The following is a 14,192-nucleotide window of genomic DNA, read 5'->3' as shown; positions in this document are numbered from 1 at the left end:
GCTGTGACTTGAGGAAAATAGTACAGTCACTATTCATTCAAAAAGAAAAAATGAATTCAGAAAATCAAAACGTTTGATTGTTATATTTTGACCCCTTTACAGTATAACCAAACTGTTTTTTAATCTCAGTAAAAGGAAGACCTATAATTGCTTATTCAAAAATATGTCCTCTACCTTCTTCATCTTAAAAGTTTATTTAAAATAACTTTCATATCAGAGGCAAATCTTTCAAGTGCTAACAAATATGGTTGGAACTACATAAAAGAAGCCACCATGAGCGTTTTGACCCCTGAAAGTTATGCACTGTTTTATTTTGAAAAGAAGAAAGCAATAAGTAAGTCTGGCTTACATTAAAACATAACTACATCAGACTTCCAAAGACAGCTGTGGAAATATTGTTCAAGTCTTCAGTGGTGACAGACATTGCAAAATGACCTGCAGCAAATCTGCATTTCATAATCTAATTCACTGTCAAATAACAGGCACAGGATGTCGAGATGATTTATTACTAATTTCCACCCTGCCCTCAAATTCACATAGACTATCTCTGACACTTCTCTCCCCATCTCTATCTCTGTGTTTTCATCACCGAGGCCAGACTATCCACTGACATCCACTACATAGCCACTGACTCTCACAGCTATCTTCCCACCCTGTCTATTGCAAGGATGCTATATTTTAGTTATTTTAGTTTAGTTTATTGTCACGCGTACTGTGGTACATTGAAAAGCTTTTGTTGTGTGCTAAGCGGTCAGTGAATAGATGATACATTATTACAATCGAGCCATCCACAGTGTACAGATACATGATATAGGGTATAACGTTTAGTGCAAGGCAAGGACCTCTCAATTTCTCCATCTCTACTGCACCTGCTCCCAAGATGAGATATTCCCCTCTGGGACATCTGAGGTGCCCTCTTTCTTCAGAAAACATGGTTCACCTCTGCTGTTGTGGATGGAGCCCTCACTATACCTCCTCTGGGTAGTTCTGCTCTGGCTCCCCCTCCTCCTGGATGGAACAAGGATAGAGTTCCCCGTGTCCTCGCCTTTCACCCCACCAGCCTCATCATTCAACACATCAATCTATGACATTTCCGCCACCTTCAACATAACACCACCACCTGTCGCATCTTCCCGTCCCCACCCCTTTCTGCTCTATGCAAAGACCACTCATCTTTCCTACCCAACCTATCCCCTCGCCAGGCACCGTTCCCTGCAACTGCAGGAGATGTAACATGCCCTTCCAGGGACCCCAGCAGCCCTTCCACCGTACTGCATTTGGTACTCCCGACGTGGCCTACTTTACATTAACAAGACCAAGCGTAGACTAGGCGACTGCTTTGCCAAACACTTATGCTCTGTCCACCAAGGCCTGCTGCACCTCCCGTTTGCTAACAAGTTTAAGTCCCCTTCCCATTCCTATCATGATCTTTCGGTCCATTGCCAGAGTGAGGCCATGCACAAACTGGAGGAAAAGTATATTCTACTTGGATAACTTACAACCCAATGGTATGAACATTAAATTCTCCAATTTCACATAATGCCCCGCACACCCTTTTCTCTCACCAGTCACCCTACTCCTTTCCCCTCCTTTGTATACTCATCTCCTATCCTAAGTCCTACATTTTCCTTTTAAACCCCTTGTTCCCATCCTCCATCCCTTTCCTCCCATATTACTCTCTCCAGCTTTACAATTCACTCCCCCTCTACTTTCCTTATCTGACACCCTTTTGTCTCCTTTTAATCTCTAGTCTTCATCATTCCCTCCACCCATCTAACAATTAAAACCCCCCCTTGCCCATATCCACCTATCACTTGCAAGACCTTGTCCCCCACCTCTCTTTTTCAGTTTTCCCTCCCCTATTCCATCAGTCTGTAGGGTCCCAACTCGAAACGTCGCCCATCCATTCCCTCCACAGATGCTGCCTAACATGCTGAGATCCTCCAGCACTTTGTGTTTTGCTCAGGGTTCCAGTGTCTGCAGTTTCTTGTTCCTCCAGATGATGTCCAGATCTGGACATCTTAGCACCAGCTCAATATCACTACATGGTGAACTGGGTCAGACTTTTTCCAGCCCTGCTGTCTCCTGAGTGATATTCAGACTAGGCTGGATTACAACCAGTGAGTTGAGCAGTAGAATTACCTGTTTTTTAAGATTCATTATTGAGATGAGAGAAACAGATTCGCAAAACCAAGTACCTATTCAATATAAATAGAAAAATAATATATATTTACTCATAAAATGTGGTCCAACCATTTTCATTGCTTTTAGTTGTCAATAGACCAGTACTGCCTTGGTATGTCATTAGAGCCAGTTCATGTCCCTGGGTGGAGACGCTCTTTAGGGCAGTGTTTGCACCGATTGTCAGCCAGTAAACCTGCCCATCCGGCACGACCAGCCAAAGCGGCATTCCTGTAGCATCGCGCCGTATATTTAGAGAGTTCCCGTTGTAATCCATGATCGTGCTTATGTCTCCATTCCCAGTGTAAGTGATATTATAAATGTAGTCTCCGGTGATAAGGCTTTGAGTATATAGGTGACTACCATTAATGGAAAATAAATACAGTTCTTGATCAATGGTCGAAGCAACCTCGTAGAGATTCAGAGAATTGAGGAATGGCCTGTTTTTCCGAACATATCTAATGCGGACGTTCCTGAGATCTGCGATGTACACGTCCCCCTCAGGGCACGTTGCCAGCGACGAGGGAGCGTTCAGTTTTGCGTCCTTTGCATATCCATCATCTCCTGAGTAGCATTCACAGTTGGCGTCGTGTTTACAGTCGCAGCCGGTTGGCGCTCCAGCGACCAGGGATATTTCCCCATTTGTCGTGACTTGCCGGACACGGTTAATCTTCTTCTCGTCCGTTTCCGCTATGTATAAGATTCCATTGTGGGAAATAGAAATGGCCGTGGCTGACTCCAGCGTGGAGTGCACTGCCACCTTGCTCAGGAGGAAGTGATCGATTCCAGGCACTTGGCAGTGCATTGGGCGCCCAGCTACAATGCGAACTTGGTGGTTTTCTGAAATCTGAAGTACCACGTTGTTATCCAGCAAATAAAGGGAATTATCCATAGGGTTCACTGCTAGGTCTGTGGGCCATTCCAAACGTACCTGAGGGAAAAGCGGGATAAAAATCAACATATGTTCGTAATGTCTGACATGATTCATGAGAATTAGAACCGTTATATACAAAATGTGGATGCTAAAATATGATATTCATTCTGAGATTGTTAACTCAGCCATTATTATAGAACATAGAACAGTACAGTACAGGAATGGGCCCTTCAGCCCTCAATGTTTATGCTGAACATGATACCAAATTGAACTGATCTCATCTGCTTGTACATAATCCATATCCCTCTATTCCCTGCGCCTATCCTAAAGCCACTTAAACATCACTATCATATCTGCCTCCACCACCACCCCTGACAGTTCGTTCCACGCCCCCATCACCCTCTGTGTAAAGAACTTGTCCTGCACATCTCCATTAAACCTTCCCCTTCTCACCATATAGCCATTCCCTCTAGTGTTGGACATTGTCAACCAATTTATATATACATTGTAACATTTTTATGTAAAAAAAGAAAGAGCAACTCTTATTTTATCCCATGGTAAGTCTTGCATGTCTCCCCCCACCATCTCGAACATGCCATGGGCACACTGTTGGTATTTATGCAGATTTGGCTTCATTCGACTCCATGTGATTTCAAGTAAGAGTAAATGGAAAATGTTGGAATTATTCAGCATGTCAGATGCAACAGGGGGGTTATAACTTTAGAGGGAAACTAAACTTGAAACAGCATTATGCTCGGACCAATTTAAAAAGTATGTGTATTTCCATTTGTGGGGTGGTTTTGTGGAATGGTCTTGACGAAACGATTAAACAAAGTATGAATATAATGCAATTTTAAAAAATGTACAAAAGATATATCTTTGAAAAGTACAGTAATGAGGAAGGAGAATGTAAATCTCACAGATGTTAATGGTGCTTGTTCTTTTTGTTCTTTTCTTTTTTTGTTCTTTTTTTCTTAATAGCTTGATTGTAGTAGTTTTATTTGAATTGTCTGTTTATTTTATTTTATTGAATTTTGCATTTGTTAATGGTGAAGAATGGGGGTAGGACTTGACAAGCATAGGCTTCTTCCTATCCCTTTTCGAACGAGTCTAATGTGTATTATGTTGAAATTGGCTTTTGATTTTTAAATTTATGTATGTACATATATGTTATGTATATGTGTGTGTGTGTATGTGTATATGTATATATGTACGTATATGTATGTATGTGTGTATGTATTTATGTATATATATATATGTATATATATAATTTTCATCTTTTCTTTTCTTCTTTTTTTTAAATCGTTCGAAATAAAAAGATATCATCATCATTCATCATTCAACAGTCTTTTCTGCTAACATGTGCCGTTACCAGAATCAGCACTTCAGAAATGCTTCATCCTTCTGAAGATTTATAATATCTTAGTGAAAATCTACAGCATGGCAGAAGCTGAAACTCCATAAACTTTAACAAAATTCCAATTATTGTACTTGAACAAGGTTAATTGGTTCATTTTTAAAGGTTTATGCTTTAGCTGCCATTACTTCATGGTGGCAAGCAGATTTCTGTTAACTTGAAATACCATTTTTCATGGTTAATACAGCCATTGAAATAGTTTTTGTATATTGTGGCAATATTTCACAGTGCATTTATTGTATTAGAATGAATGCTTTATTTGGTCTAGAACCTTACAGTTCAATCTGGGGTGTAAATTAGTCCCATAAATTTGAGTCTTTCACAGAGTGCACATTTAGAATATTGTGTTCTGTTCTGGGCACCATGTTATACGAAAGATATTGTCAAGCTTGAAAGGGTTCAGAAAAGATTTACAAGGATGTTGCCAAGAATAGAGGGTGTGAGCTATAGGACGAGGTTGAGTAGGCTGGGTCTCTATTCCATAGAGTACAAGAGGATGAGGGGAGATTTTATAGAGGTGTACAAAATCATGAGAGGAATAGATCAGTCTTTTGCCCAGAGTTGGAGAATCGAGGACCAGAGAACATAGGTTCAAGGTGAAGGGGAAAAGATTTAATAAGAATCCGAGCGGTAACTTTTTCACACAAAGGGTGGTGGGTATATGGAACAAGCTGCCAGAGGAGGTAGTTGAGGCTGGGACTATCCCATCATTTAAGAAACAATTAGACAGGTACATGGATAGGACAGGTTTGGAGGGATATGGACCAAGCGCAGGCAAATGGGACTATTGTAGCTGGGACATTGTTGGCCAGCGTGGGTGAGTTGGGCCGAAGGGTCTGTTTCCACACTGTATCACTATGAGTGAGTCACAGAAAGCTCACAACAGTGAAGGAGACCATCAGCCCATAGACTCTATGCCAGCTCTGAGCAAGAGCAATCCAACTCGCCACTGGCGGCCAAATCGGCGTTTTAAACCTGCCTTTTGAGCTCAATGCATCTAGAGCCATACAGCATGTAAACAGGCCCTTCGTCCCATGCAGACCCCTGGGTTATTCACACCCCCCCACCCCCTCCCCCTCCCCGTCCACCTCCCCCTCCCCCCCCCGGCCATTCACATCCTCTGCCCCTCCCAGGTTATTCACCCTCAGCCCCCTCCCCTTCTCCCTCCCCCCGGGTTATTCACAACCCCCCCCCTCCCCCCGCTGGCTCAAAAAGGCAGCCAACACCCCCCCTGGGTTATTCACACCCCCCGCCCTCTCCCCCCCCCCCTCCGGGTTATTTACATCCCCCGCCCCCTCCCGGGTTATTTACACCCCCCACTGCCTCAAAAAGGCAGCCAACATCATCAACATCAGCAGCAGCCGTCCGTCTTAAATTCGTTTTTTTTTAGTTTTTAGTGAGTCCTGTTTTTTTGTTTGTAGGGGATATGGTCTTTTAATGTGGGGGGGTAGGTGTTACTTTATTTATAGGTCCCTACCTGGTCGGTGTGGCAGCCTTTTTTCCGGGCTGCCCGTCGACCCGTCGTCGTGGCCTACCAGCGGGCTTGGAGCGCCGTTTCTTGGCGGGAACCACCCAGCACCTCGGCCTGCGTGGCGGCACTGCATTGGAGCGCTGGAGCGCTGGAGCGGAGCGGAGTGGAGCGGGCGATGCCTTGCCTGGGTCGCCGCGCTGGAGCTCTGGCGAGCTGGACCGCCGTGAGCAACATCTCCGGGCTGCGGGTTTGCGGAGCGGAGAGGCGGCGTGCGGAGAGACAGCGTGCGTAGAGGCGGCAAAGGGGGCAGTGAGGAGAGCGGGCGCCGACTTTTTCATCTGGAGCCTAGGAGCGCCAAACCGGCGCGGCCTTGTCGGCTTCGGCAGCCGCGGGCTCCAACCAAGAAGCGGCCGTTCCAGGTGGCCCAGCCGCCGAAAGGACTCTCCCGACGCCGGGGCAAGACCACCCGGTGAGAACGGCCAGGGACATCGGGCCTCCGTAGAGGCAACTGCGGTGGCCCCAATAGGCCTGACTTTGGGGTGAACATGGGGTGGGGACTGGACATTGTGCCTTCCCCCATAGTGCTATCCACTGTGGGGGGATGATTTTTTTTGTCTAACTGTAGTCTTGTAGGTCTGTGTCCAAGATGGCTGCCGTGAAGAGAGAGTGGACACTGGCACGAATTGGTTGCCGCTGCTCTCTCTTCACACTGTGTTTTTGATTTTCTGTTTTTGGATTGAATTCTGTTTTTAATTTGTGTCATTGTGATGTCTTTAATTACTTGTTTTACTCCGATTATATGTTTTTATTCCGATTACTATGTAAGGTGTCCTTGAGATTTTGTATGAAAGGCGCCCATTAAATATAAAATTTATTATTATTATTATCAAAGACCCACACCATCCTGGCCACACACTCATTTCACCATTGCCATCAGGAAGAAGGTACAGGAGGCTGAAAACGGTAACGTCCAGGTTCAGGAACAGGTTCTTCCCTGCAGCCAAGCAAGCAAGAATTTCATTGTCCTATCTGGGACATCTGACAATAAAACACTCTTGACCCCGCCCCCACCCCCCCCCCCCCCCAAAGTGGGTAAGATTGAATGCCTCCATAAATTCCATAATTTTCCTTGTGGGGGGTGATGGGGGTGATTGACTGGGGGGTGCCTGTCCCCGGGGTGAGCGCTGATGCCACGCACCCTCCTCACGTTGGGGGATGGGGCCCACTAGGATATATTTTTAAGATGGTGAGAAAATGAACTCCACTGTATGATCTGTATAACAATTAGGAAATAACACCATAATGAATGAGATGCACACATTGTGATGCAATGCATGCAATTTTCCAGATATTTGCATTGGCATCAGAAGCAAATTTATTTTCAAATAATGTGAATTTTCAATATTTGAAACCCATTTTCTATCAAATCTGCCTTTTAAAAAATTTCATGGCCTGTGGTTTCACAATACCGTTGAGATCTAATTGAAAAGCTTTTTATTCTTCCAAGTGATAAAAGTGCAGTTGTGCCTGTTTACTTGGCAAACAGCCAGATTTGACTGTTTTCAGTATGTTATCAAGTTATTACTCATAAAACCTACATTTCCACAGTAAATTTATTTACACTTTCGTTTCCATGCAACTTTCATTATTACATGCACGTGGAATACCCTTAATTTGGCGGAAATATTCAATCTTAAATGGCTGTTTCATTATAGTATGTTGGTAAAATTAGCATAATACATTTCCATAACACAATTGTAAATCTTCCTCCATTTGCTGTCTGTTCCCACTGTGGCCAAGCTCCAATCAGACAACACCACTTCTGAGAAAGCAGGACTTGGCTTCATTATTATATGGTATAGGATCCTGTGATTTGTATAGATTCCTAATCTAATTATTCCGGCTAAATGTGCAACATTTGTACTACACAAATCCAAATACTTCAACACTTCTCTAAGGGCATTGGCAGGGACATTTGTACAAGAAAGGAAACATGGATAAGAAAACGTTTAGCGGGATAGGGGGCAAACACGGGCAGGCATCTTGGTCGGCATGGGCAAGTTCGGCTGAAGGGCCTGTTCCCGTGCTGTATGACTCTATAACTTACCATAATCATACTTTATTAGCCAAGTATGTTTTGCAACATACAAGGAATTTGATTTGCCAGTCATACCATTAAAAAGCAACAAAACACACAAAATACATTTTGACATGAACATCCACCACAGTGACTCCTCTGCTGTGATGGAAGACGAAAAAAAGTTAAATATCTTCCCTTCTTTGTTCTCCCGCGGTCGGAGGGCTCAAGCCTTCCGTTGACGGGACGATCATGGCTCCCGTAGCCGGCAGCGGGCCCTCCACATTCGGGGTGATCAAGCTCCTGCATCGGGGGGGGGGGGGGGAGGCGGGAACTTCGGCTCCCCTGCACCGGGCGATCGACCCTGGTCGGTGCTGGTCGAAACCTTCTGCGACTGGAGCTTCCCGACTCGATCTCTACCAGAGACTGCGAGCTCCGCGATGTTGAAATCCGCTGGCTGCAGTCGGAGCATCAATCCCGGGCAAGGGATCGGCTCCAATAGTAATTCCATGCCCCAAGGTGGGGCTCAAAGTCAGTCCCGAGCAAGGCCTTCAGCTCCTGACGTTAGGCCGCAGAGCGACTGGAGATACGATGCAGAAAACAATCGCGTCTCCGGCAAGGTAACAGACAAAAAAAATAATTCCCCCTAGCCCCTCCCCCACCCCCCCACATAAAACAAACCAGAGAACATGAACACTAACTTTTAGAATACACTAAAAATAACAAAAAAAGATGAAAAGACAGGCAGACTGTTGGCGAGGCTGCCGTCGTGCGGTGCATTTGGCACAAGATTATTGTAAACTCAAGAAAACTCTATGAAACAACCACTTGTTACTTTTTTTCAGGGCTTACAAAGTTAATATGGCGAATTGTGGGAGCCTGTGAATGCCTCACACTTATTTTTTTATTTAATACTTACCCCAATCATTCACCTGTGGATTATTCATAAAAATTGTAATATGGTCATTTTGTTGACAAGATTACACTGCAATATAGTCATTTTACCTGTGAAATATCCATCACTGAATCGCAGCTCAGAGGTCGTGCTGAGGTCAGGTCATTAGAACCGATCACGGAGGAGATGATTCCATTCTGATCAATTCGGCGTATCATGGTTCCATCCACAAAGTAGATCAGACCAAATTTGTCAACTGTTATACCTGGCGAAGAAAAAGAATGAATTATTAAATAAGCTTCAAAACTCAGATCATAAGCATTATTTTATGTTTAGCCTTAAGAATTCACCCTGGATGAGAATTGGCAGTTCTCTTCAAAATCATTCTATTTCCACAGTTGTAACAGTTATGGGTATTATTGCCTTTAGTATTGGTACCTGAGTGAAATCTGCTGTTTCATTTTTGGTAGATCTTGCTATTTAAAAAAAATTAGAACATGATTTCATAACACGTTGATATTGCCAAACATTCCCGGTTGCAGAAATGTTTGACGATCTCTACATTTAGCAATAAAAACCTACCAAGTTTTAAAAAGCCAACCCAACCAAATATTTCACTCTAGAGTTGGCTGTGCAAAGAAGAGTTGTGAATAGCTTGGCTGTACTTAAGTCAGTAGGTCTACTTGGGATGCATTGAAGGCTGCAAAGTAAACATTGCAGAGGTCAGTGCCTATAATTATATATGGATAGTATCAGATGGTTGGAGAATTGCCAATGCCTTACCTTTGTTTGCTCTGGAGAATAAGGAATAATTACAGAATTGTCGGTTCAACCAGTTCAGCATGGTTCCGGCATGGCTTTTGAAAGGGATCAGACTTGAAATATAAACAAACGTTGCATGGTCTGCCCTGTCCTTCAACCTACTACTACCATCAAGCAAGTGGTGAATGAAGAATGCAGAAGGATGTGCCAGCAGCAGTATTAGACATACATAGAAATGAAGACACAAAGTGCTGGAGCAACTCAGCAGGTCAGGCAGAATCTCAGGAGAGCATGGGAAGTCGAGTTCGAGTCAATACCCTTCTTCGGACTGATTGCAGTAGGGGAAGGGGAAGCTGGAAGAAGGTTGGTTGCAGGACAGAGCCTGATAAGTGATGGGTGGATACGGGTGAAGGCAGATAGTTCGACGAAGGCAAGAGATGAAAAGACAAAAGGTAGTGAGATAAGAAATAAGGAGAGAAGAGGCGTGAGATGTGAAGCCAGAGGTAGGAATATAAGTGGAAATAGAGTGGGGTACGGGAGAAGGAGAAAGGGAGAAATGGGTGCACATTCAGGTGGGGCAGAAGGAAGAGAGGAGGGAAAATGGAGGGGGTTGGTTATGCCTACTATACATAGACAGAAAACTCACAGTGGTCTCACAGCCAAATGTTTAGATCAAAAGTCTGCACTCCTGTCACATCATATGGTGAAATGGTGATGGAAAGGTAAACGACATGAGACTCCGAGAAGGTGTCCATCCTGAATGAGGGTGTGACTTTGCACATGGATACTGACGGTAAGGCTGAAACCTTCAAAAGCAATTCAGCCAGACAAATGAAGTGATGATCCATCTTGAGCTGAGATTCCAATCATGCAAGCCAGTCCACAGTTTATTCGGTTCACTCCATGTGTAAAACAAAAACTCTGTCTGAAAGCACTGGGTGCACCAAAACCATAGGATCAATGATCCACAAGCAGAACTGGCTGCAGTATTGAAAACCTACACTCCTTAGAAGGTTAGGTCACATGGCATCCAGGGAGAACCAGCTGCCTGGATAGAGAAGATAGATACAAAATACTGGGGTAACCCAGCGGGACTGGCAACATCTCTGGAGAGAAGGAAGGGGGGACTTTTCGGGGTTGAGACCCTGGTTCAGACTAGTGGAAAGGTGAACTAGTTAGAGAACTGGCTTCATGGAAAGAAGCAAAAGGTGGTGGTAAAATGTTGTTTTTCAGATTGGAGGCCTGTTTCTATGCTGGGCCCATTGGTGCTTGTGGTTTATATCAACAATTTAGATGAGAATGTGCAAGGCATGATTATTACGTTTGCAAATGACACAAAAGTAAGTGGTATCGTAGATAGTAAAGATGGCTATCAAAAATTACAGCAGGGTCTTAATTAGCTGGGCAGGTGGGCTGAAGAATGGCCAAAAGAGTTTAATACAGATAAGTGCGAGGTGCTACATTTTCTGAAGTCAAACCAGGGCAGGACATTCACCGTGAATGGCAGGGCCTGATGGAGTGAAGTAGAGCAGAGGAATCTAGGAATTCAGGTATGTAGCTCCCTGAAGGTAGCGTTACAGTAGATAGGATGGTAAAGAAGGCTTTTGATAGATTGTCCTCCATGTCAAGTAATCAAGTATGGAAGTTGGGAGGTTATGTTACAGTTGTACAAAGCGTTGGTGAAGCTGCATTCAGAGTATTGTGTTCAATTTTGGTCACACTGCTGTAGGAAAGATGTTATTAAGCTGGAAAGAGTGCAGAGAAGATTTATGAGATTGATGCCTGGATTTGAGGGTTTGAGCTTTAGGAAGAAATTGGGCAAGTTAACCTTTGAGCGCCGGAGGCTGAGGGGTGAACTTATAGTGGTGTATAAAATGATGAAGAGAATTGATAGGGTGAAGGCACAGAGACTTTTACCCAGTGTAGAGGATTCAAGTACCAAAGGACATAGGTTTAAGGTCAGGAGTCAACTGGCAGGACTGTTGACCTTAAACCTATGTCCAGAATCTGAGGGGAAGCTTTTTCACTCAGATACTGGTGAGTATATGGAATGAGCTGCCAGAAAAGGTAATTGAGGCAGGTACAATAACAACATTTAAAAGACACTTGGACAGGCACATGGATTGGAAAGGTTTAGAGGAATGTGGGCCAAATGTGGATAAATTGGTCTAGCTTAAATAGGGCATCTTGGTTGGCATTCAATGAGGTGGGCTGAAGGGCCTGTTTCCATGCTATATGATGCTATGACTATAACTTCTGAAATATGTGCACCTCTAGCCAAGTTAGAACACTGCAATCTCTGACAAAAAACAGACAGAACCACTTCAGCTGATTACCATGTCACAGGTCTACTTTCAATCATCAGGGAATTGATAGAAGATGTTGAATGCATTACCAGCAAATAGCACCGAGTTACCCTCGGACCATTTGGTTCCAGACCTTCGCTACTGCAGCATGGAGCAGAGAGCTGAATTCCAGTGGTAAGATGAGAGTGATGTCCCTGAAATCAAGGGACTTGAGTGTAGCATCGAGGAAGTCAAAACTGGGCATTAAAGGATTGGATGATTGGAGTCAGACCTCACACACAGAAAGATGGTTCAAGTTGTTGGAGGTCAGGACATTACTTGCAAGATTTCCATATGACAGTGTCCCAGATCCAACATGTTCTGTTGCTTCATCAATAATCTTCCTTCCATCATAAGGCTATTTTTGCTTATGATTACATGAGCAAATCAAGCAACTTTTGCTTCTTGCAGCAAAATATACAAAGGGTCCTGCCAGGGCCGATAAATGGCCAAGCAATAGGAAAAAACCTAACCACTTTGCCACTGGTGCACAGTAGGTTTAATGTACAAAATGAACTGCAGTTACTTGCATAGTCCATTCCAACAGCACACACCAAACCCTCAACTTCTACTATAAGTGGGACATGAGCCTCAGGAGTTTAGGAACACCGCCACCTACAGGATTTCCTCCAAGTTGCACCCCATCCTGATTGGGAAATATATCATCATTGATGGCTCAAAATCCTGCAATAAGGGTTATCCCAAAGCACTACAACTACAATGATTCAAGCTGCGGCTCATAACTACTTTCTCAAGGCCACTCTGGAAGAGACAATAAATACAGGCCTTGCCAATGATATTCAGATCCCAAATAAATAAATAAATATTAGGGCTGCTATCCACAGCTTCAGTGGTCCTGGTTTAATCCTGACCCCCGCGGAGTGCTGTCAAGATCATAGAACATAGAACAGTGCAGCAATGAACAGGTCCGTCAGCCCACAATGTCCGACAGCCCACCGAACAGGATTCAAGTTAAACTAATCTCCTCTATCCTCACGTGTTTGGAGTTTGACTCTGTGGACTCACTTCTGGTACTCTCGTATCCAAAAGTCACGCATGTTGGTAGGTTAATTAGAAACTATAAATTATACATAGTGTGTGGGTGAGTGGAAGAATCATGAAAGAATTGAAGGAAATGAGGGAAGAATCAACAAAAAAAAGGGATTAGTGTAAGATAAATGTATATGGTTGCTTAATGATCAGCACAGACTCAGTGGGCTGAAGGGCCTGTTCATGTGCTGCAGTTCTCTGAGACGGCAAATAACACTTCAGAAGAGTTATAGAAATAACTAGTTTCACTGCATTAAACCTTATTCGTAATCTTGTTGTTCTTCGTTGAAACGTTACCATTGCTTCGATGATTTTGATTGCACTATGTCTCAAATCCACAATGAATTACTCCCTGTATTTGCTTAATTGGTCCAGTTACCCTTGAATGCTTCAAAACCCCTATACTCCAGCCATCTGGCTTGTTGATACTATGAAATTTTATAGGATTATTAGAAACAACGTTCTCTGTAACATTTATTAGTGTAGATCCCTATGGATTAGCATAAGATACAATCTCCGCAGAATTTCTTTCCTGCATTAATCTTCATTTTGACACGTTTCTACTGCCAAACTAAACATGTAATCCTGCCAACTAATTTGCTATTAGTTCCTGAGCCTATGGCTGTGATAAAGTCCTTTCCTTGTTCATGACCTACAGTTTCAAATGTTTATTGACAAGATATCTGTATTTTGGAATTACGTCTTATTATACCCATTGAATTTTCCAAGGCCAAACAAAAACAGATTCCAGGACTCCTTCCATGCAACTTTCTGTATCATCATTGAGATGCTGAGGAATTTGCTGCTAATTCTGCATCCCGTCAGAAGCTCACAGTTTCAAGCCCTGAGATGAGTGCATGAGCAAAGCTGATTTGTAAGGAACTGTAGAAACAAGCTCTGTCGATTTGATCTGCAGATGCTGGTTTATACTCACAAAGTGCTGGAGTAACTCAACAGGTCGGGCAGCTTCTCCAGAGACATTGCATGATCCACTGAGTTACTCCAGCATTTGTGTCTATTATTTGTAAGGAATTGCTTGTTTTGATGGAAATGTCCTCTTGTGGATATTATAATAGACAATAGGTGCAGGAGTAGGCCATTTGACCCTTCAAGCCAGCAC

At 43.6% G+C, this 14,192-nt stretch overlaps 1 protein-coding gene across 10 annotated transcripts in view; it reads right to left on the bottom strand.

Annotated features, from left to right (window-relative positions):
- Positions 1-14,192, bottom strand: part of tenm4 (teneurin transmembrane protein 4) — a 549,066-nt gene that overhangs the window by 48,539 nt on the left and 486,335 nt on the right. For all 10 annotated transcript variants that reach the window (XM_033022541.1, XM_033022543.1, XM_033022544.1 and 7 more), the window contains 2 exons: positions 9,026-9,180; positions 2,235-3,112 (listed from right to left, as the gene is read on the bottom strand). In XM_033022541.1, the coding sequence (XP_032878432.1) occupies positions 2,235-3,112; positions 9,026-9,180 (1,033 nt within the window). The remainder of the gene's footprint in view (positions 1-2,234; positions 3,113-9,025; positions 9,181-14,192) is intronic.

This window comes from Amblyraja radiata, chromosome 6, assembly GCF_010909765.2.
Source record: "Amblyraja radiata isolate CabotCenter1 chromosome 6, sAmbRad1.1.pri, whole genome shotgun sequence".
NCBI lineage: Eukaryota > Metazoa > Chordata > Chondrichthyes > Rajiformes > Rajidae > Amblyraja > Amblyraja radiata.
The sequence above is the reverse complement of the archived record's forward strand: the minus strand, read 5'-3'. Positions and strand labels throughout refer to the sequence as shown.